The following is a 25,294-nucleotide window of genomic DNA, read 5'->3' on the forward strand; positions in this document are numbered from 1 at the left end:
CAGTTTGGCTATTTCGCCCTGCAACCCTCCACCCCCTCTCTACACCGCTGCAACTTTTTCTCTGCTTCTACCTTCTCTCAGTAGGTGCTTCCACTTGGTGGATCTGATCGCCGCTCTCGATGCTTTGTCCTCGTGGATCCGGCCACTGCTCTCATAATTAAGAAGGTAGAAGCACAATTGCTTTCATAATTAAGAAGCACAATTGCTTTCACAATAAAGTACTAAAAGTTAGATATATTATATGTATGCACAATTGCTTTCATAATTAAGAAATACAAACTATTTATCACAAGCAAAACAGTTGTCAGTTTCATACTGATTGCATTTGCATGGTACATAGAAATTATAGTACGCATAACTTTACTTGGTTGACTATTATATTAAGTTTTGCGTGTGAAAGGTTGAATGATATTTATCTAAATATAGGATTTTTGTTTTAAATATGTGTAGATTATTCTAACAATTAAAAAAAAATTGAACTTTTTGTTGGTCCTACATTATTAAATTAGACCAAACTATTTTATATTGCTAATAAAGTGATCTAAAAGTTGTTCACATGTAAATATATAATTCTTTTCATTTTTTTAAATCCACGATAAAATTTCAACAATATGAAGGAGTGCATCAAAATATTTGTTAAGATTGGTGTATTCTGAAATTTCCGCATATTATGAAATGTACTTGACTTAATTAACATTGTTTTATTGAATTATTATTAGAGAGTCTATGGTACTATGCATATCACGGGTTGGTCCGTGCTACGGCTCAATATTCGAGTTTTCAAAATCCTAATGGTCAATCCAAACCGTTCATCTTGTTCTCCATATTAATATGTGTTTGGAGACCAAATTTGACATTTTTTGAAATTATTTTACTATTTTTTTAGATATTTAGAAAATCACTTGATCTGAAAATTCTGGACCATCCAAAAACAGTGATTTTCAATAAATCTAAAATAATAGTAAAACAAATTCAAAAAATAGAAAATTTGGTCTCCAAAAACATATTAATATGGAGAACAAGATGAACAGTTCGGATCGACCGTTAGGATTTTGAAAAGTCGAATATTGAGCCGTATTACGGGCCAAATCGTAATATGCATAGTACCATAGACTCACTCTTATTATTATATTACTTAATTTATACTGTATTAAATATAATTTTTTTGAAGCAAATCTCATGAACAATTCTAGTTTTATATAGTTTAATTTGAACAAAAATACTAAATTTTGGATTATAGGTTAGGTTAATGTTTAGATAATTACAATAGTGCTAGTGATTGGTGAAGGTCATGTCACTCTTTAACCTATGTTCCAACTCCTACTAAAGTTTAGTTCGGTCTGGACCCATCCTACATAAGAGAGTGTTGTCCCTTCGCAATTAATAATGTTGAACCAGTACAATCCATATATAGGAGAGTGTTGAGTCTTAAGTCTTTTTGAAACTAATTAAGTTTTGTACAGAGACATGTCCTGTCGACCACGACAAATATTACATTTGGGCCCATCTATCATGCTATGTATTGGCTGACTAGGACACATATTACATATAGCCCCATCTATTATTTATTGATTGTAATAACATATTTGTAGAAGGTAGATTTGAGTGGGAAAAATGGTATGGTGGAGCCGGCTCTGTCACAGAACGGCACGTTTCTCCGATACGTGCTGTGACTAGCGTGTTCCATGCCGTGACCATCCCTTGATATTTTAGTCATGGCACGGTATGGCATGTAGTGACACTAGTCACGTGTAATTAAGACCATTAAATATTGATTAAATGGTGAATGTTGAATGTTGAATAAACTAACTTAAATTATGATTAAATGGTTACACGAGTAACGCGGGGCATGTTTGGTCACGGCACGTTTAGGCACGGCGAGACTCGCGTGTCGTGATCATTCACATGCCGTGACCATCCCTTGATATTTTAGTCACGGCACAGCACGGCACGGCACGACACGGCATGTTTTTTCCACTCTAAGGTAGATCATAGATCATATATATATATATATATATATATATATATATATATATAGGAGGGTCCCTCTGAACTATTTAACTCTTGTTATTATACAACCACGACAAATATCTGATTTGCGATCAAATAATTCACCTGTGATGTTTTACAAGAAATATATTTTCTCAGAAAAAAAGAAAGTTGCTTCTTATAACACCAGAAATTTGTTAAGGAAAGATGAAGCCAAATTTTCTAACTTAAATATTTACTTAAAAAATTCTGATCAGATTTTAAAAATAAAACATACCACATGGAAAGTCAGATACTTTGTGAATATATGTATATATAATGATTATGAGATTATTTCTGAAAATGAAATATTAGACTTATTTTGCTCTAAGTCTAATATTAGATACAATTAAATTTTGATGAATTAGTTTTTGAAACGGAAAAATACAATTAATATCAAATTTTGATGATTTACTACAACCAATAAAAAAAATGCGAGGTTATATGCAAAATTTGATATTAATTGTACTTTTCCGTTAAGTTCAAAACTAATTCATCAAAATTTAATTGTATCTAATATTAGACTTATTTTGTTCTAAAAATGAAATATATACTGTGAAATATGGATACAGTTAACATATATGATCTATCTTCTACAAATATGTTATTGCAATAAATAAATAACATATGGGGAGAATAGCAACGTGGTGCTCTTCATTTTTGTGTCTATCTCTCTCTTGTAAAAAGGAGGAGAGAGAAATAGAAGAGAGAGAAAAGAGAGAGAAAGAAGAGAGAGATAGAGAGAAGAGCACGGATAGCAGCGATTTTGAATAGCAGCACATCTCATTTCCAATAGGAGAGGAGAGAAATTCAACATTATTAATTGCAAAGGGACATTTTTTTTTTCTCACTTTTCTTCTGGATGTTCTCCAAGTACTAAAAATAATCTTCATAAAGTTTCACTTTTGAAACTTGAATTATTGAGATAACAAGTGATAATATTTCTGACTTGCAATAAATTATTAATACAAGATCCATTATAAACGTCTCACTTTTGCAAACACTTCGAAGGTTTAATTTTTATTTTTTTATTTTTGATTAATATAACAGGCTTACTCGAATCAATACTAAAAGCTAGAGAAAGTATAAGACAATATATAATGAAAGAAATTTAGTTCCAGAACCACATTTTCAAAATACTAGTTAAGAAAATATTTAGTTATGAATTAAGGAAGACTTAACTTTATTTGAATTCGTAGCTCACTGTTAGACATTTATTTCCGGTAAGATTTTTCAATAATGCAAGGGCTCTGTTTGAAAAGTAGCATTTCTATTTTCAAAGAGAGCTGTTTGATGGGACCACACTAGTAGCTCTCTTTTAATTATTGTAGATATGATGTGCGATTTCTAAAAATAGCTACTAAAAGTTAGATATATAAGGAATTCTTAAATATTATATTATTTGTATACACAATTGTTTTAATAATTAAGAAATACAAACTATTTAACACAAGCAAAAACTGCTATCAGTTTCATTTTAATATGCGTAGATTATTCGAACATTTAAAAAAATTGTGAGCTTTTTGCTGGTCTTACATATAAACTTCGTAAACATTATTAAATTAGATCAAACAATTTTATATGGTATATAATTCTTTTAATTTTTTTAGGTGATAGATTCTGTTGTTTTAAATCAACGATAAATTTCAACATATGAAGGCGTGCATCAAAATATTATCTAAGATTTGTGTATTCTGAAAGTTCAACATATTATGAAATTTACTTGACTTAATTAATTCAGATTGTTTTATAGAAATTATACTGTATTAGTTTAATTTAAATATATTGTTTTATAGAAATTTCGACACTTATACTGTATTAGTTTAATTTAGACAAATATAATAAATTATGTTTTATATGATAGGTTAATTTGATTGAATGATTCTATAAAATAATTTATGTTTTGTTAACTAATGCTTTAAGCACTACTTCCGACATGTTTTTTCTTCTTCTCATTTTCTTCAGGGATGCTTTCAAAATACTAAAAAAAATCCCACTTTTGAAAAATTAATCATTGAGATAATAAATTATAAATTTTCTGACTTGCAATAAATTATTCCTACGTACAAGATCCATTAGAAACGTCTCACTTAGGAAAACACTTCGAAGGATTAACGAATTATAAAATTTTCTTTTTAATTTTCTGACTTGCAATAAATGATTCCTACAATATATAACGAACCATTTCTTTTGGGGTTATAAATTAATGATAAATGTTACTATATTAAATTACTAAAAGTAGTAGAAAGTAAGCAAAAATATATAGTGACAGAACCACGTCTTCCAAATACTAGTAAGAAAAAAAAATTTAGTTATGAATTTAGGAGGACATTAAATTTCTCAGATTTCCTTGTGCAATTCGTGGCTCACTGTTCGACTTAATTTATTTCAGGAAACATTTTTCAATAATGTAAGGGCTCTGTTGAAAAGTAGCATTTTTATTTTCTTATGCATGAAGGTTCAAGTATATGTATGCACAATAATTAAAAGAAAGCTGGTGAAGGTCGTATCTTCGAGCTCAGCGTGATGGGACCACACTAATGATCAATATAAATACAAATGTTAAAGTTCGTTTTGTTCAAGTGCAACCACAACCTCTTCCATTCACCAAAAAATACAAATGGAAGAAATCCAGAGAGTTGAAGATGTCCAATCCTTTCCTCTGTCTGAATCAATCCAACTTGAAGCCCCTCATCTGTCAGAATCCTCTCCTCTGTCAGAAGCCCCAACAGTTGTAGATCTCGAAGCCTCTCTGCAATGTGAACTTGACACATTATGGCACAATGCGAACGAGGCAGAAAATTTCACCATCTTTCGCACACCACATATCATTTCCCAAAGCAAGAAGAATCTCTTCGAGCCCACTGCTGTCTCCATCGGCCCATTGTACCGTGGTCAAAAGCACCTCCGAGCCATGGAGGAACAAAAAAGGCGGTTCTTGCGGGATTTCTTGTCCCGTGGGGACCACATAAGTTTGAATCTCTGTATATCAGCGATGAAGTTGCTAGAAACGAAAACACGGATGTGTTACAGTGAGATGTTTGATGATCTTGACAGCAATGCATTTGTCAAGATGATGCTGCTTGACGGATGCTTTGTGCTCGAGTACTTCTTAAAAAGTTCTGAAGAAAATTGGAATTCTATTGATGAGGTTGGCTGGAATCATAATTTCATAGTTCGTGATTTGCTACTTTTAGAAAATCAAATTCCCTTCTTTATAGTCGAGAGGTTGTACGGGATTGGTTTAAATCAAGAAATTAGAAACCATTTTGTTAATTACATTGTTCGTAATGTGGCCGGGTATCTATCACATGTCACTGGAGACTCCATAGATGCATTCCAGCCAGAAGGTGAAATTCATCATTTGGTCCATCTCTATTACGAGTATTTAGTGCCCGACCCAGAGGAACCAGTTGTATTGAGTACCAAACCACTATTTTGCCTGCCGAATTCTATCAATAATATATCCTCGAGGGCGATACCTTCTGCCACTGAGCTTAAACTAAAGGGCCTGAAATTCAGACCAAAGAGCAATCGGGAAAATATGCTTGACATATCATTTGAATATGGTGTCTTGAAAATCCCTACACTAAAATGTGACGATTCAACTAAGCCTATTTTCGCAAACCTTATAGCATTTGAAAGTTCCAAATATGGCAAAAAGAATAGACCCTTTACAAGCTTTGTATATTTTTTGGATAATCTAGTCAACACACCAAATGATGTCACAATATTACAAGAGTGCGGAATCATTGAGAACTGGCTTTCCGGTGAAGAGGAGTTGACTCATTTCCTCAACCAGGTCACCGAAGGTGGTATTGTAGGGCAAGATCACTATTTGGAGGAATTAAAGAGGGAAGTGAACAGATACATTGGATCAAGCTGGAACAGGCATCGAGCAAATTTGATTCGTGATTACTTTAGCAGCCCATGGTCAGCAATTTCTCTCGTCGCTGCTTTGATACTTCTAGTTCTTACATGTGTACAATCTTTCTATGCAGTTTATGCCTACAAATTTCCCCCGAGCTCATGATGCTTTAACTTTCACAGTACTATTCGCGGCTTCCAAATTGAACTAGAGAAAAGTGGCATGTTACCGAAGGAGTTATTTTTTCTTCCTTGTTTGTCATTCCTTTTAGTGTTTTATCTTGTCTGTGTTTTGTTTTTATGATTTGCTACGTAGTTTTATTCAACAGTACCTTGTAACTCAGCAATATATATCATTGGTTTCCTTTACTTTGCTTCTTTTATTATTCAATTCCCAAGGTTATTTTCAGCACTGGTTACGGACATGTATTGTCTTTTTTGTGAAACTTGGGAGTTGCTGCCAAGGTGATTTTATTCAAATTTAAATAAAGTGCATGAGTCAATACAAACTTATTCTCTGTCCTCTCCCCTGACATACTTTTATTATTTAATTATTTTAAATCTGTATTAATCATAAATTTAAATTCATTAAAATATTAAATCCGAAATTAAATATTGTTAAAAAATCTAGATATTTACATTTGATTGGTTAAAGTTAGAAAACAGTTCTGATTGGGAACTACAGACCTCCGTTGACTAATTTAATAATAAATTTCTGTAGAAATTCCAATGAAGAGAATTTGGATCCGTAACAGAAAATTCTACGATTTTCGTGTTCGGCCTGAATCCAAATTTGGAACACATAAAAGTAATTTTAAAGATCTTTGAAGGCAAAGTTTAAGAACAACAAAAATTAACTTAAAGTTTTTTTTTACCGTACTAAATTTCTATCAATAACCATCATTCTACCTACTACTCTATCAATGTTAATATGAAAATCTAAATAATTATAATAAGCATATGAAAAATATAAAAAAAGAGCTCCCCGAATAATTAAATTTTTGTTCTAAAACTGATATATTAAAAGATAAATTTTGTGAGCGAGCTCGTTAGGAAGATATATCAATACACTTGCGCTCCATAAATCTTTATGGTGATTTTATAATGTGATTTTGTACCTATCTAAAAAAATATAAAATTTGGTCTTTAAGAACATTTTAATATGTATATCATGTTGAGCGGTTCGGATCGACTGTTTGAACTTTGTAAACGGAGATAGAGATGTGGGGTATGATTGGGACACAAAACCAATGGTGCATTTTAACCCTACTCTTTTATAATTTATAGTATCAAATTTTAAGAGCACAATTTTTTATTTTAATTTTTTTATTATTTATAGTATCAAATTTTAAGAGCACAATTTTTTATTTTAATTTTTTTATTATTTATAGTATCAAATTGAACATCGATATTTAATAACAGCAACTGTTTCTCATGAACAAATTTGTACAATTAGTGCATGATTTATCCCTCCTGTGTAAATTTCAAGGATAATTTCTACTGTACCCATACAAATTAACTTCTATAATAACCAACTAGTATCGTACCTGTATGTTGCAACGGAAACACATTATTAAATCAGACATTGCGTCCCTTAGAAGTATCTCAATTTAAATCTAAACATTACCTTTAATTTATAACCACAATTAGCCATATGTTAAGTCTGAGTATCATTTTTTTAAATCGGAACCATGGCCGACTTTGGTAATATGGGCTTAAACCGTACCTAACTTCAAATAAGGCCGACTTTGGTGAATAGGCTTTAGTAAAGAAATAGTTCAGCTGTAAACTATTTCAACTTTGTGATTATTTTATTTTTCTTATTATGATTAATATTTGTGTTGCTCGTCTCGGATCGCGCCACTGCACATTTTGGATTATTCTGGAGTGACACGGGATGATTTGAAAAAAATATTAGATGAATTCGTTGGGCTTGTAGACTACTGGACCTAATTAATCCTAGATGAATTTTGCTCTAGCAACTGACAACCTTTAGCCTTTTAACACCTGATATCTTCTATTAAATGAGCCACTACCTTCATCTTTCATCCAGATAAGTTTATATATAAGTGCATCTTTAACGGTCATTTATTTTAGACTGTTAATCTATTGTGTTAATTACTAATATAATTGATGGAATGTACCACTGTTTCTAAATTTGTAAATTTGCTTTAAAATAAAATATTTGTTTAATGATATGCTAGCTAATTAATTGGTTCAAATTCTTTCTTCCGTATATGTAGCGCTATCTCTCTTAACAAAAACGGAAGATGTGCTAATGTGGACATAGAAATAAATTATAATTAATTGCACCGATGTAGTGGATTAGAAATTACCCTAAAATTAATTTCTAAAATTTCTAAAATTGTTGTTTACCAATTAATTTCAATTGCTAGATTGGAGATGCTCTAAATGCAGATCTTAATAGCCATATTAAACCCCGAGTAGTGGAGTAGAAGTGTATAACTGGGGTATTCATAAGCTCATTGTTGGATTTATTAAAAGGTACGCCCGTTATGGGAAACCCAAATCCAATATCCGACCCGTTATGAATAGATGTCAACCCTTTATGAATAGGTGCATTGGTTTTATATAAACCATTCATATCTCTCTCTCTTATAATAATCAGAAAAACGTGTGAATAGTAACAGCCAAAATTAGAGAGAAAAGATAGAGAGCACCAAGAAGCACTCTGTTAAGGATTGAAGGTTTTAGGTCGTGGAAAACGCAGGGCTTCCGGCTTCGGCTTGTGATTCCTTGCAGAACCAGTAATACTGCTACGCTCGCAAGATCCGCTTCCGCACGAAGATTAACGGAGTATTTTGTAAGTTCTATCCGTTAATTAACATTGGTATCAGAGCCCAGTTGATGGCATGTATTCTGGTTTTAATCACAATTATTTTTTTTATGCATTTTCAAGTTTAGCATAAATTTAATAATTTTTTGTTTTTGAAAAACATATTTACGTATTCTAATTTTTGTTTTTTCGAAAATATTAGAATTGTTTATTCTACGTAAATCTGTTTCATAATTTTTTCGAAAACATTAGAATTATTTTACGTAAATCTGTTTATATTAAGATTTGATTTACAAATATTTTTTGGTATATTTGATAAATCTAAATACAAATTTTATTTTATAAAAACGTATTTAATATATTCACTGTTTTGGAGATTTTTTGATCTGCATCGTTTGGAGATGCGTTGCAAAATTAGAGATGCAAAACAGTGCATATCTTTAGAAGGCATTAAATTGGATTTTTGGATCTTGTACAACTAGGCTGGACAATTGTTTGATCCAAATAAATTATAACCGTCCAATGAACCATTTGTTTCGGATTGGACGGTTAATGAATGGTGTGGATCATTTTTATACTTCCAGATTGTATGTAATCCAATTTTAATTCAACCAGTGCTAATGGATGGGTCCATTACTGTGCGAAATGGAGATATTGTATGCATCGGTTCATACTAAATAGACTTGGTCCATTTCGGAATGGTGAACCACGAAAAATGCATTATTTTGTTGCCTCAGAGGCTTGAACCTGTGACCTATACCATGGGAGACTAAAGCCTTACCACTACACTACAATGTATTTCATGTCATTATGTTGATTATATATATTATATATACATACTACAAAACAGTGGCTCTTCAATCCAAATTTTTTTTAATGATTTTCTTTGGAAGTTAATAGTGATATATTTTTTTTAAATGAATAAAATAAAATTTTTTTGGTTCAGTTTAGATAACTGATGTTATATATGAAATAAGCGCCACTGGAATTTTTTTTTTTTTACGGATTTTTTTTGGAAAATCTGTTTTACAAGTTTTGTTAAAATTATATATTAAATATTTAATTGTATAATTTTAGTGGGAGTTTGGCACAGTGAAATAATTAATGGTAATAAAATTTATAGAATTAAAAGATGATTGTGAAACTTAGTGATCTTTCGATTTTAATCTATAAGTATTATTATTATTAAATTATTTCACAGTTATTGTAAAACTAGAAGTGTTATGCTAGATATTAAATAATTTATATTAAGTCATATCATAACAGTTGTTGTGATTTTAGTATAACACATGAGATATAAAATGAAATGTATGTCAGACAGTTGATTGGCCTTCTCACACAGGCAATCGCTTATATGTTTTGGTAGGACATAGAAATGAGATTAATTTTAAGCTAGACATGATACAAAAATGTGAGAGCAAGTGCTTAAAATATATATCTCCTTGATAGAGAATCAAGCTGAGGTCATATGAATATATTATTATGACCGAAGGTGAAATACCCACTATTCACCTTAACTGTCTTATGCCAAGTGGGAGTCCTGTTATTGAATTTATATGATAAGTAGAGTTGTGGACTCAAGTTAGATATTATGTATATCTGAACTATCACTTGTACGGTATTGGATTTTAAATTAGACATACGCTCCATAAGAAATGGAGAATAATATCGTAACATATGTTTCATACCATATGTGCAATTGACCAACAGGGTAACAGAAGATATGATCTCTTCTTCTTTGTTGTGTGAGACCCGCGAGATCAAAAGGATCTCATAGTACTCTTCGATTTTTTACTAAATACTTGAAGTTTCTTTTCAATTAGTTATTTTGGAATGTTACCAATGATCATGTATGATGCGATCTAATGGAATATATCTGAATAGCAAATTGATTTGGAATTAAGAGATTCTAGATAAAAGAAAAAGATCATTTGAGTGTTACATTAAGTTATATTCACTGGTGCACCAATTATGTTTATGTAACATAATTGTGAATATATAAGTATGGTTGTATCAATAAATAAAAGAGATCATGTAATACTTAAAAATGTAACTTAATGATCTGGGGTACTGCATATTTACTCTACTTAGATGTTGTTATACATACCTAACAGTTGGATAACAACATATGCTCTAAAATTAAAATATGCTGGTCACGGCCTATTTCCTTGTATGAATTTTAACAGAGATTAGAGATTACGTTCTCTTAGTTTATAGCGGGTATCCCATTTTGTGCGAGTGGGAGATGTTGGATTTATTAAAAGGTACGCCCGTTATGGGAAACCCAAATCCAATATCCGACCCGTTATGAATAGATGCCAACCCTTTATGAATAGGTGCATTGGTTTTATATAAACCATTCATATCTCTCTCTCTTATAATAATCAGAAAAACGTGTGAATAGTAACAGCCAAAATTAGAGAGAAAAGATAGAGAGCACCAAGAAGCACTCTGTTAAGAATTGAAGGTTTTAGGTCGTGGAAAACGCAGGGCTTCCGGCTTCGGCTTGTGATTCTTTGCAGAACCAGTAATACTGCTACGCTCGCAAGATCCGCTTCCGCACGAAGATTAACGGAGTATTTTGTAAGTTCTATCCGTTAATTAACACTCATCAACTGTTTTTGGTGAGTTTAGTTTAAAACCACGGATTCGAACTGTTAAAACTGATTTATTTCACAAATGATGCATTTACATCTCAAATTTATATATATTGAATTTAATTTAGTATAAAGTCAAGCGGTAACCAAAAAAAATAAAAAACCATTTAAAATTTAACTTATAAATTTATTTTTATTTATCGCTTCACTTTATACTAAAGTAATTCAAAAATTTATAAATTTGACATGTGAATAAATTGCTTGTGAAGTAGATCTGATTCAAAAAGTTTGACTTTGCCATTTCAAGTTGAGAAAAGGCTCACCAAAACATTGGTGGGATTAACAACACCCTAGTTCTACGGAACCGGATCCTCTACTCTTCTTAGATAAAAAATGGGTGAAACAAAAATGGTTCTTGCAGCTATGACATAATTAAAAGTTAATCAAAATGGTGAGAATGGAATCAACCGAATTCATTAAAGAGAAGCTCAAAAATAATTTAATTGTGAGATTTTACTCTACTCACATATTCTCCATGCAAAGCCACATCAATTTTCAAACTTTTTGAGAGCACAACAAATTTGGCCGATCCAAATCAAGCTCTTTTGTTACTCGTATATATAATCGCTCCACCAAAGCTCAAATGGTAAACTTCTCACTCTATTGCCGAATTAGTGTGTAAATAGTTTCAAAGCAAACTGATAAAGTAAAGAGGCAGTTGTAGAAGTAGGCCTAGGGTGTTCTTAAGCTCACTAAGGTGCATGTTTGGTGAGCTTAATTCCAAAACCTATTAGATAAGCTTCAAACGGCAAATCTAAACCGTTGAAGTTGATCTACTTCACAAGTAATGAAATTACATGCAAAGTTATTACAATTTTGAATTAATTTTGTATAAAGTCAAGTGGTAAAAAAATATTCAAAAAATGAATGCACTAAAATTAATTATAAACTTTCTAATATTGGCCGCTTGACTTTATATTAAAATAATACAAAAAATTAAAATGTTTACATGTAAATTCATAACTTGTGAAGTAGATGGGTTTAAACAGCTTAGATTTGTCATTTGAAACTGATATAATATATTTTGTAGTTAAGCTCTCCAAATATCTTGGTGAGCTCAAGAACACCCTAGTTTTATTCCAATTGTATATACTCTCTATATTGCATTTATAAAATTAGCTTATTCAATTCAAAGACGGCAGTGGATTTGGTATCAGTGGAGTTGAAGGTCTAGAGAAAAGGAGCTTATCATAGTAGTCACCTAGCTATATGAAAGATAATTATGAAGTTTGCAGTGTATTTTTAGTTTAATGAAAAATGCAAATGGAAGTGCTTTTTGATATATTTTTTTGCTATTGAGTGTTGACTCTTAATTAAGTCTTCTTGATACTAATTCTAGTATTAACGAATCCTGTCAACCAGTTCTCTCATTAATTGCCGAACCGTCCCTATCATTAATAAATGCGCACATGCTATGTAATATTGGCTGACAAGGACAATTATTACGTATAGGTCCATCAATTATTTATTGATTGCAATAACATAATATATAGTACGTAGAATATAGATCATATATGTTAACTATATATATCCAGATTTCGTAGTAGATAAGAACAAAATAAGTCTAATATTAGATACAATCAATTTTTGATGAATTAGTTTTTAAAACAAAATACAATTAATATCAAATTTTGCAGATAAGCTTGCATTTTTTTATTGATTGCAGTAAATCATTTGTATAGGATAGCGGAATTCCCTTGCAACAGGAGATGTCGGCGCAGTCAGAATTGCAAAAATATGTTGTTTATGATCTCAAAACTGTAGTTGAAATTTATAACTAATAACGGTAAGTTATAAAACTGATTTCAACTGGAAAAACAATAATACCTTCACTTATTTGCATGGTAAAGGTGTCATTAATCCCGAGAGACGAGGGACAAAAATAAGCACTTTTTTTCGTATGTCAGAGGAACACCCACGATGTTACACATGACTTACTGTAACCAATAAAAATGCGAGCTTATATGCAAAATTTGATATTAATTGTATTTTTGTGTTTCAAAACTAATTCATCAAAGATTAATTGTATCTAATATTAGACTTAATTATTTTTCTCTTAAAATGAAATATATATACTACGAAATCTTGATACAGTTAACATATATGATCTATATATCTTCTACTAATATATTATTGCAATCAATAAATAATAGATGGGCATATATGTAATATTTGTTATTGTCTACCAATGCATATAGCATGTGCGCTTTTATTATAAAGTTATAACATTTGTCCTTGTGGACCAATACATATCTGTACTAGACTTAATTTGTATCAAGAAGACATAAAGAGTCTAATATTAGATACAATTAAATTTTGTTGAATTGGTTTTGAAACGGAGAGATACAATTTAATATCAAATTTTGATGATTTACTGCAACAAATAAAAACAAAATTGATGATTATATGCAATATTTGATATGAATTGTATTTTTTGCGTTTCAAAACTAATTCATCAAAGATTAATTGTATCTAATATTAGACTTATTTTTCTCTAGAAATGAAATACATATACTGCGAAATCCAGATACAGTTAACATATATGATCTATCTTGTACTAATATATGCTATTGCAATAAATAACTAATAGATGGACCTATATGTAATATTTGTCCTTGTCAGCCAATACATATAACATGTGCGCTTTTATTATGAAGTTATAACATTTGTCCTTGTTAACAACGGATCCGTATCCTTCCAGGTATCTGACTCAAGCAAATTGAAATTGATGGGCCAGATTAAATCCCAATCGGATCAAACTCAATTCGATTCCGGTGGAAACTGTAGGGGTCCATTTTGAGATTCGTGCCAGGTTAAAAGCACCGTCGGATTGTAATTGTCCTCAGTCAGGTCACCTGAGGGGATGTGAATTTTTCATCTTGGATGTCCTCCACGTACAACAAATATTGATGATTAAGGTTTCACTTTTGAAACATTAATTATTGAGATAACAAGTTATAATTTTTCTGACTTGCAATAAGTTATTCCTACCAGATCCATTATAATTAAACGTCTCACTTATGAAAACACTTGGAAGGTTTCATTTTTCTTTTCTTATTTTTAATTGAGATAACAGGCAATAATGAACCATTTCTTTGGGGATTATAAAATAATGATAAATGTATATTAAATTACCCTTGGCAATACGTACTAAAAGCTTAGAAAGTAAGCAGAAATATACAATGAAAGAAATTTAGTTCCACAACCACATTCTTCAAAAACTAGTTGAGAAAAAATGTAGAATTTTTATTTTCTTATGCATGAATATTATATATGTATGCACAATAATTAGAAGAGAGCTGGTGAAGGCCATGTTCCAGCACCAACACCAACGTCAACTTAGTTGAGGGTGGACCCATCACTCACTTATGGAGGAGGCCAACAACGTTAACGTCAACGTCGAACTACCCTCCTGTTTTATTGTGTTGACTCCAAGTCTTGTAGTAGAAACATTTCCTGTCAACCAGTCTTATCATTAAAACGTGGCTAACAAGGACAAATGTTATAACTTCATAATAAAAACGCACATGCTATATGGCTGAGAAGGGCAAATATTACATATAGGCCCATCTATTATTTATTGATTGCAATAACATGTTAGTAGAAGATGGATCATATATATATATATATATATATATATATATATATATTTATATATATATGTTAACTGCATCCATGCAGATTCGTAGTGCATATATATATTTTTTTTTTGAGAGCAAAATTAGTCTAATATATATTAGATATACTTCAAGGTTTTATTGATATCTTTTTTTGTGTTGAAATAGTTTTGAAATGCAAAAATACAAGTAATATCAAATTTTGCATATAAGCTCACATTTTTTTTATTGGTTCCAGTATATAATTTGTATAGGATAGCGGAAATGTCTTTATACCTCACTGTACAAATCAAGTTGGGTTTAAATTATTTTCTAAATATTCATTTCATCTATAGAAGCAGAATGAGTCCAACATTTCATCTATGGAAAAAATGTTGAATATTTATTTTCTTATGCATGAAGGTTATATATGCAAAATAATTGAAAGAGGGTGAAGGTCATGTTCTAGCTATACCGTTAACGTCAGCTTAGTTGGGGCTGGACCCATCAGTCACTTATGGAGGAGGCCAACAGCACCAGATATTGGCAATGGAATAGATGTAGATTAAACTAAATCTTGTCATTATACTCGGTTATTATTGTTGTTTATAAATCACCTGTTAGTGTTTTTCTTTTGGAGATCTAACACGGTTCTTTTGTAAGAACTGTGTATATTAATTATATATAGACACAATTCTCCAACTGTATACAATGTATTGACTGTTTCATACACGATGCGTGGGGACACAGTTGCAGAATCGTGTGTCATTAGCTTTTTTTAATCGTGTAGTCGCGTTTGTAGTATTGAGGCACTGAATTTTAATCACCCGGCTAAAATGGTGCCATATTTATTTATAATTCGGTGCAGTACCTAAAAAATTATGAACTCACTTTTCTGTGAAAAAATCAGCAGATCTAGTTTCCTTGTTCTACCAATAAACATGTACGGACAGAGAGCTGACACAAATAATTGTCCCTCCTGTCGTATTGAGTGTGGACTCCAAGTCTTCTTGATACTAAGTCTAGTACAAAAATGTCCTGTCAACCATTCTTATCATTAAAACAAGGCTTTGAGCCCTTTCAAACTCCTTGCGGTACTCACTTTCGAGTGCATAAAATGTATTAAATACAATGCCAAGATATTGGGGCAAGATGCAAGCATGTCATCAAGAATTTTGTTTCGCATCTCTTCTTGCCCGAGGGAATATTTTGGTAATTCACGACCTACCATCACTATTTTGGCGCCCGGGAGATGAGATACTATTACGTTGTCATCAAAGCTCATGTTGGACTTCATCTCAGAAATATGCCGATAAACTACAAAAGGGAAGATGCCGCTACAAAAGAAAAGAAGGCAAGGGATATCATATTCAGCAGCAGCACTAGGAGCCCAAGAAAAAAGATCATCTTCCATCACAACATCTTCCATTACTGAGATGCTCTTCAAGAGGAATCAACGAAGACATTTATCAATCAGCAATGACTCCTCTTTTGAACTGAGTGCCACAGTTTCAACGCTTGTCTTGGGACCTTCCGATGGGAATCGATAGGTGAGAATTTGCATTTGGCCGAGGGACCATGATTCTGAACCTCATAATCGAAATCAGAATTGGAATCAGATAATTCACCGTGGAATTGGAATTAGATGAATCAGCCCAAATCGGAAGAATAGGATCACAAACTTGGATTTTTTTGGCAAACGCTTGTTTTGTAGCCAAAATATAGGAAAACATTGACAAAAAAATAATTTGTAATCAAACTACGTAGACAAAAAAAGTTATTCAAATAATTCACTAATTATATAATATAAGCATTATAAATAGAACACACCTTTTATACAAGCTAGTTACAATTTATGCATAGATAAACAATACTGCATTTGCCACATAAATTTAGTGCATAATTATTTTGACAAGGTATCTGTTAATTTTTTTTTCTTGTTCAAATTATGTTCAAAAAAATTGATTTTCTTTGTGATTCGAAATCATAGATTAACAACTATCAGGAAAAAACAAAAACAAAAAGATTACTCGATTTGAAATTCTGGATTGTTCGCTATCAGGTAACCGGATTTCTCTATAATCTATGTTTTTGATTTGTTTGGTTGAATTAGATTTTGGGCGTTGGATTTTGATGCATATTTAATGGGATAGTGGGTCTAAGGATTGAATTTAATTTGTGAAATGATGTGATTATTGTGTATTGAGAATTTGTAAAATGATATGATTGTGTGTAATGAAATGAGATTGATATTGTATGACTTGTTTTATTGATAACCTACATCTGGGGGCTATCGCCAGTTAAATATGTAGACATAATTTGATTTGAAATTGTGTGGATTAATCGATTTTGTTTGAACAGTTGTCTAATTAAGCCAATTATAGTGAAGTGTGTTGTTAAATAACCGGTTTCTGAGCTTTGTAGCTAACCCCATATTGTTTTTGTTTGTTATTTTTTTTGCGGCGTAGCTTGACAGGACGATGGATGGATGTCTGGATGCCTCACTTGTCACTTCTTATCATTATTTTGTTTGAATTAAATTTTGAACTATCGATCTAAAATTATTATTGATTATCAATTTCATGAAATTTGTCATTCGTTATATCATTTGGTTATCATATATACCTGATTGACATTATATAATCATTGAATTTATCAGTAGTTAAATTTAATGACAAGTAATTTTGATTTATGTTTATTATCGCCTTTGTTTGACCTATATATGATAAATTCGATTTAATTATCATTTATCATGCTTTGTTTGATTTTAATGTCTACTATTTGAAATTTTGAGAACAAAATTCTTTTTAAGGAGGGGAATTTGTAATACTCCAATAATATATAGTTTTCAAATATATATACTTCAGATCTCACTACAAAAAATATTTTTTTCATCACCCCTTTACTATTGGATGTGCTTAACGTCCCTTTACCATTGGATGTGCTTAATGTCTACTATTTGAAATTATATGCTCGTTAGATATTTTTGTTTAATTGGACACATTTAAAGTGATTAACGTACCCAAAAAAAGAAATTGAACAAAAAAAGATTCACACTGTTTTTACAAAAGCCTGTTATCAACACATTTGGAAGGAAAATCAATAACATGCAATGCGAGTACAAGTAATAAGTAAAACACTTGAATGAAATAAAAAAGAAAGAAAGAAAAAATAAAAAGAAGAAAAAAAAAATGCTAATAATTAATTGATTCAAGCAATATTGAGGTTACTAGATTTTTGGTATCACTGCCGGGCTTGCCATATCCATCGCCATATTGATAAATACGTTGTGCCATTCGTGGGATATTGAGAGCAACATTTTTCAAGTACTTTTCAAAAGCAGAATTACCACAAACTTCACTGTTGAGCGATGTCCAGTATTTCAAAATCATTTCCATTATTTCTTGGCGAGCAACAGATTCTGAGACACCTTTGTCACGCATAGTACATTGAATGGATTTTTCGATATCCCCCCGCTTTATCTCTTCCTAAAATTACAAATGCAATGAAATCAATTGTTGCAAATGCGATGTGTAATACAAGAAAATTAGTTTCTTCTTTTCCAGGTTGTTAAGGATCCAAATATATATGGGTACCAAGTACATACCATACCAGCCTCATTTTACAAAACAAGAAAAAAGTTTTTAAGGTTGTTGACTGTGTGAGTCATTTTTAAAGGATAGGATTCATAGGAACAAATCATTTGGTTGGGTATATGCCCCAAAAAATTTTTGGGTAACAACATTAATTTCTTTATATCATTTTTTTTAAATATTCACTGAGGCTGTGAAGTTGTGATTGGAACTCAAACTCTCGACCTTCGGGTAGCCACAGTCTTAGCATTTTTTTCCTAGCGAACTGTGCTACAATCTCATATCTACAGTAATATCTTATTATTACTTAATTATGACACTGTTCTATGCAAATATATTATATTAATAAACTTACACTGGAAGTTGCTAAGTCATTATAAAGGCGAAAGTTCAAGGATGAATATCGAACAATGTCAGGATAACCAGCTAAGAACTGCTCCAGATCTTTAGCAGTAACATAATTGTTTATACAGTAGGCATTGGAAAGAGATATGATCCCTGCAATAGAGACCCATGCATTCTCAAGGTATTCCTCCAGTTTTGGTGCATATCCAGTGTGGTACCACCTTGCTTCCACAAGGAATGCTTTGCAAAGATCTTTCCACTGCCAAAGTTATTTCCAACAATAAATGTATAATAAAAAACCAAAAGATTTTCAACAATTGATTACATCATTACTTCGAGTGTACATCTCAATCAGCCATTTTTTCATTTTCATAATATTTTTGAATGATCAGATAGTAAAAAAATTATGCACAAGCAAACAAGAATTGATGTGTTTATAATTAATTACCGCTCGTCTAAGATATGGAATGACATAAAGCCCTTTTTCTTTCAAGATTTCACTACCGTGATCTTCAACAGTATTAAATAGAGCCAAAATACATATCTGAAAGTTCTTGGGAAGCCTCTCGGTGGCCGTGACATCCCATCTGCAAAGGAAAATTGCATTTAAGAATTGAAATAGCCTATATTATAGTATACAGTATGTATCATGAACAAGTTACACCTATAAAACACTTACTGTTGGATGGCATCGGTAAAGACCTCAAGTTCATCCAATGACCCATAAACATCATATATATCATCAAGGGTTGTAATCAGGCAGTTTGACTGGGTCATTGCTTTTCGAAAACTTGAATGCTCTGGCTCAAAAGCGAGGCATACACTCCCGAAGTAGTTCTCAACAAGCCTGTCTCGAATAAATGGTAGTTTTTCGTAGAGCCCTGAATCAGTCCACCATCTGGACAAAATATAAAAGAAAAGAACTTTTAAAGCTACATATGTAGAAACCATTTTCACAGTATAAGCCAATAATTCTCTTTATCATTAGATCATTTTCCTTTCGGATTTAATTGATGTATTATAATGATATACTTACTTTGACATATGCTTTAGCTCTTTCTTGTACAAGTTTTGAAGTATATTGAAATCCAAAACAGCGAGTTCCCACAGTGCAGGTCTGATTTGCTCATCTATCTTGTATTGCTCAATAAACCAGCGAGAGTGCTGTCTTTCGATCCTCCAATTCAGAGGGATCTCCAGTGCATAGGAAACATGTTCTTTTAACCTGAAATTATTGTGCTTGGAGCTCTCCAAATAAGTTGTTAGGTGTTTGGTTGTGAAGTGCCTTGCCATCTCCAACGCCTCTTCTCCTTCTTTTGCGAGAAATGAAGCCTGGTACAAATTTAGTATCCCTTTAATATCTGAATATAGCTTTTCTTTGCAATTTCCTTTGTCGTCGAAGTAACTTCTGAATATATCTGCTCAAAGGTTTTGAGTGCTTATGTCATTATCCTCATATAAAATTTCAAATTTAAGTATCAGTTATAAAAAAATTACTGAGGATAAACATATGATCAATTAGTCTAAGACTATTTCAATCAGTATAAAGTTGAATCGTGAATTATAAAAGTGAAATATACAATAGTTGGCAACTATAGTTTATCTTAAGAATATATAAATAGACAATGATATACCTTCATGTACACTAAATCCATGCATCCTCAGCAGCCGGAAAAGCAGTGATACATCATGAAGGTCATCAAGCATTGCAAACAGAGAAATTTGATCCATTGACTCATGGATGTTGGTAATCACCCAGTTTATCTCGTCCCTGAAATGATATGCCACCCCAAGCTGTTGCAAGGTATCAAGAAGCTCTAATTTATCCCTTAGCAACTCTTCCTTGTATATCATTTGACTCACCTCTTTCTTCAGCTTGCATACTCTTTCCATGTTTTTACCCCCCTCCATCTACAAAAACAAAAACAATCAGAACGTGCGTATCATTAATTTATATATCTAGCTAATTATTGATTGTCCATTTATTAAGCTTAAGGATATATAGCTAAACGAACCGTTTCTTATTAATATATCTGTTTAATTGCTTACATGGTCATCTCCACTTAATGACTGTATGAAGTTATCTTTCCATATGGTCGATTTATAGTGTCTCAACCGTCGCTCAAACCTTGGAGACTGTAAATTTGCGTAAGTACGGAACCTACATGAAAGCACTCCTCTCATTTGTTTCTGGAGAACCTGCATGAAAGATGGAAGTGCAAAGCATGGAGCCATTTTTGGAAGGACAGCTGTAATTAAATTATTGGAGATACTTGTCGCGTGTATATATGTTAATATCAGATTGCTAGACTCTTCAATTTAAGGAAATAGAAGCCATAAATATATAGATATTTATAGATGGGGGACTCCAGTGGCGTAGTGAGGATAATTAGCAGGGTGACGCAAACATTTAAGGTGAGACATATTTGTCTAATTATTTTTAGAAATAGAAGCATATTTTGGAGAATCATTTCCAGGGGTAGGTAAAATTTTGTATTTTTTTGTGTTGAAAGTATATTTTTACAAATTTTTCAGACAAAAATATAAAAATAGAGGTACATATTGTATTTTATTTTGAGCCAAACTTTTGCAAGTGTCCACCCTTGACTCCATGTGGCTCCGCCACTGAGGGATGCAACAACAGTCCTCCAACTACAATCTCCTAACAACCCCCAAACTATAATATGTATGTACTACTACTGGTCAGATTGCAAAAAAAGGACGCGCATCATCCATTTTCAGATTCCTGTTCTGTACGTACCACTACTACAGAAAAAGGCTAATAACACATATAGTTCCGCAACTGTGTCTGTGTGCATTGCTTATGAAATTAAGGTCCATACATTGTTTATGTATCTATTTTTTTGCCTTTTAAGATTTTAAGATTTTTAATTTAAAAGAAATGTTAATTGATGAATTCTGAAATTAAAAGTACTCTTTTCTATGTAACAATAGGTAAAATATTGAATGCATGATGAGTTCCTTAATCTTATATTTGAAATTTTCAGATGTAATGAACATAAGGGGAAATGAGAATATATTATTACTTAAAATGAAGAAATAAGAGATTTAAGTGTATGATTTAATTAAGAAATTGGAAAGTATTATAATTTCAAATGAAAAAAAATAAGAGACTTGAGTGTTTTCATGAGAAAATAGAAAATTATTTTAATTAAAAATAGGTGGTAAGAAATTTTAATATTTTGAGGAAAAGATAAGCAATTTAGAATGTTAAAGTATACCAACAATTCGGTAATTCGGTGATTCAGTAATATGATGTTACAGGTTTGCTAGCAAAAGCGAGTTCATGTCTAGAAATATCTAAATCAAGAGCAACGAGGTTCCAATACCTCATTTTTTCATACCTTATCATACCTCATACTCTATATATCCGTTTTCAAAGTTCAAATTGTTGATCCGAACTGCTCAATATGATATTTATACTAAAATATACTTAGGGATGAAATTTTATAATTTTTGAAATTTTTTTACTATTTTTTAAGATATGTACAAAATCACTGTTTTTGGAACATTAAAAAACAGTGATTTTCTACCCATCTTAAAAAATAATAAAGAATTTCCAGAAATTATAAAATTTCATCTCCCACCATATTTTAGTATGGATATCATATTGAACGGTTCGGATCGACAATTTAGACTTTGAATATGAAAATATAAAATATGAGATATGATAAGGTATAAAAGGCACGAGGCATTGGAACTATCCTCATCAAGAGCCTCTCAATCTATATCTGAAATTAATATATACACAGCCACAAATATCTCCAATAATTTAATTCCAGGGTGCTATATAGTATTAGGTAAGAACAGGAACAAATTGGAGGATATATATGCGCCTAACGGTACTGCATGAGACCTGCAATCACTACTACAAAAATGGTCATTGTACACTGCACATTGTACACGGATTTGATAATTTTACCTAAAAACCGTGGAGAAATTGTAATTTTTTGAAAGCCCGAAATATCTGTGGGATCTCTACACGGATGTTTATTAAAGAATCAGTGTAGAAAGCCTTGAGAGAGCTACACGGACATTTATTATGAACTGTACACGGATTATTATCTAAATAACAGTGTAGAAAGCTTTAAGAGAGCTACACGGATATTTATTAAAGAACCGTTTTGAAAGGTAAGAATTGTACACTGATGTTTGTTTAAATAGCAGTGTAGAAAACTTGAGAGAGCAACACGGACGTTTAATAAAGAGCCGTGTAGAAAGGTGAAAATTGTACACGGTTTTTTGTTTAAATAACAGTATAGAAAGCCTTGAGAGAGCTACACGGATTTTTAAGTAAAAAATCCGTGTAGAAAGGTTATTCTAGGGTTTTGGTTATATAAAAGACCTCCTTCTAGCAGTGCCGTTTTGATCAATTAATACTCTCTCTCTCTCTCCTTCCAGAAGTGTCATTCTGATTTCTGTGCACAAAGAGCTAGGATCTGAGATCTTTGAAGTTAATTTGTATTTCTCCTCTCTATCTTGCTAAGCTTAGTCATGTATATATATATATATATTTCTCTTTTCTGTTACTAGCTTATTATTGCTTATTTAGGTCAATTATTAATTAATGCATGCATGCTTGATTTGTTAAGATAATGTAAATAATTAGTGTAATGTGAACCATTTTTTGAAAGTGAGAAGTAAAGAAAACGCCTAAGGTCTCCATCATCAGATCTGAGAAAAACCGTTGAAGATCAGTATTAACGCTTCCGCCTAAAGATGTCTGCACTTCAGAACTGTAAGATTTAAATTACTTTGCTATTTTATTTTGAATTTACAGATTCTGGATTGCTTGTGTTTTTTTAATTGCAAAACACGTCATGAATTATTAAGACTATCATTTGGTATCAGAGCCATCGTAAATTCATATAAGATGCAATAATTTTTTTTTACGAAATTGATTTTCAATGGTTCATATAAAAGCTAGACAGATTCAACTAATTTTATATACAAATATTTTCTTATAATTTTGGATGAAAATTTTAAAGGAGAATTTTTATTCCCTATTATGTATGCACATATATGTTGATCAATGGATTCTTATTGGAGATGCAATATGTTGGAGACCTTTAACCAAGAAGCATCATGTCATGGATCACATGGGAGCTCCTTTTTTGATATGTTGGATCTAATACGCCTTAGTTTGTATGAAATTTCGGTCCAAACTAGATCATAACCAAGAGTTTTGGCAATTTGAGCCCAACTTAACGAATTTTGGGCCAAAGCTTGATCATGTGATTACTAAGTGGTAAGGATATAACTTTTATACAAACATTGTATTGGATCCTGAGGAGTATATGTTATGTTTTATCACATGAGATTGCATGTACAAAAGGCTTTGTATATATATATGTTGCATGAATTGTAATCTTCTACCTTTTCTTGTTACTAACTAATACCAAATTATAATTGTAGTATGGACCAAAGCAAAAGTGTTACACCAAGGAGCAAATTGACGATGTCAGATGTATGTGGACAAGGCAGTTTCAATTTAAATTTTGTAATGCTCAATATGGATTTGTATAATTTTGTATAATTTAGTGTACATAAATTATTTATACTGTTGTATAGTTTTGGAATTATGAGTTTAAAAGACCTCTGTTTTGGAATTCTAATTTTAAATGGGAAAAAAAGAACAATTCTACATGGACATTTAACTAAAGTCCGTGTAGAAAGGTATTTAAACATTAAAAAAACAAAAAAAACAAAAACAATTCTACATGGACATTTAACTAAAGTCCGTGTAGAAAGGTATTTAAACATATAAAAAAAAATAAGAGAGCTACACGGACATTTAGCTAAATATCCGTGTAGAAAGAGTAATTGTACACGGACATTTAGCTAAATGTCCGTGTAGAAAGGTATTTAAACATATAAAAAAAATAAGAGAGCTACACGGACATTTAGCTAAATATCCGTGTAGAAAGAGTAATTGTACACGGACATTTAGCTAAATGTCCGTGTAGAAAGGTATTTAAACATATAAAAAAAATAAGAGAGCTACACGGACATTTAGCTAAATATCCGTGTAGAAAGAGTAATTGTACATGGACATTTAGCTAAATGTCCACGTAGAAAGAGTAATCATACACGGCTGTTTATGTAAATATCCGTGTAGCTCGGTTATTTTGAGAGCGACGCTGGCAAGCGTTTGTACACGGTTGTTTATGTAATAATCCGTGTAGCTCTCGATAATCGCACACGGGTAAATATCCGTGTGTAAATATTCAGGAATTTCTAAACCCTCACATTCCACACGGTAAGAAATCCGTGTAGCTCTCCTATTTATGTCCGTGTACAATCACTTATTCTGTAGTAGTGAATATGCCAAACAAATTAATTTCGATCCTCTGTAGAACAGGAACATGTGACCTAACGGTACTGCATGAG

At 31.7% G+C, this 25,294-nt stretch overlaps 2 protein-coding genes across 2 annotated transcripts; one reads left to right on the plus strand and one right to left on the minus strand.

The window, feature by feature from the left end:
* Positions 1–4,648: 4,648 nt before the first annotated feature.
* On the plus strand, positions 4,649–5,943 carry LOC144556672 (UPF0481 protein At3g47200-like). The gene is made up of 2 exons (XM_078305061.1): positions 4,649–5,830; positions 5,920–5,943. The coding sequence occupies exons 1-2, from the start codon at positions 4,649–4,651 to the stop codon at positions 5,941–5,943; spliced, it is 1,206 nt and encodes a 401-aa protein (XP_078161187.1).
* Positions 5,944–17,933: 11,990 nt separating this feature from the next.
* LOC144557052 (monoterpene synthase 8, chloroplastic-like) lies at positions 17,934–21,153 on the minus strand. Its single transcript, XM_078305600.1, has 7 exons — positions 20,933–21,153; positions 20,518–20,788; positions 19,920–20,301; positions 19,563–19,781; positions 19,332–19,470; positions 18,894–19,142; positions 17,934–18,433 (listed from the first exon to the last, which is right to left on the minus strand). Exons 1-7 carry the CDS (start codon positions 21,116–21,118, stop codon positions 18,140–18,142), a joined length of 1,740 nt encoding a protein of 579 aa, XP_078161726.1. The 5' UTR covers positions 21,119–21,153; the 3' UTR covers positions 17,934–18,139.
* Positions 21,154–25,294: the final 4,141 nt, after the last annotated feature.

This window comes from Carex rostrata, chromosome 7, assembly GCF_964058835.1.
Source record: "Carex rostrata chromosome 7, lpCarRost1.2, whole genome shotgun sequence".
NCBI lineage: Eukaryota > Viridiplantae > Streptophyta > Magnoliopsida > Poales > Cyperaceae > Carex > Carex rostrata.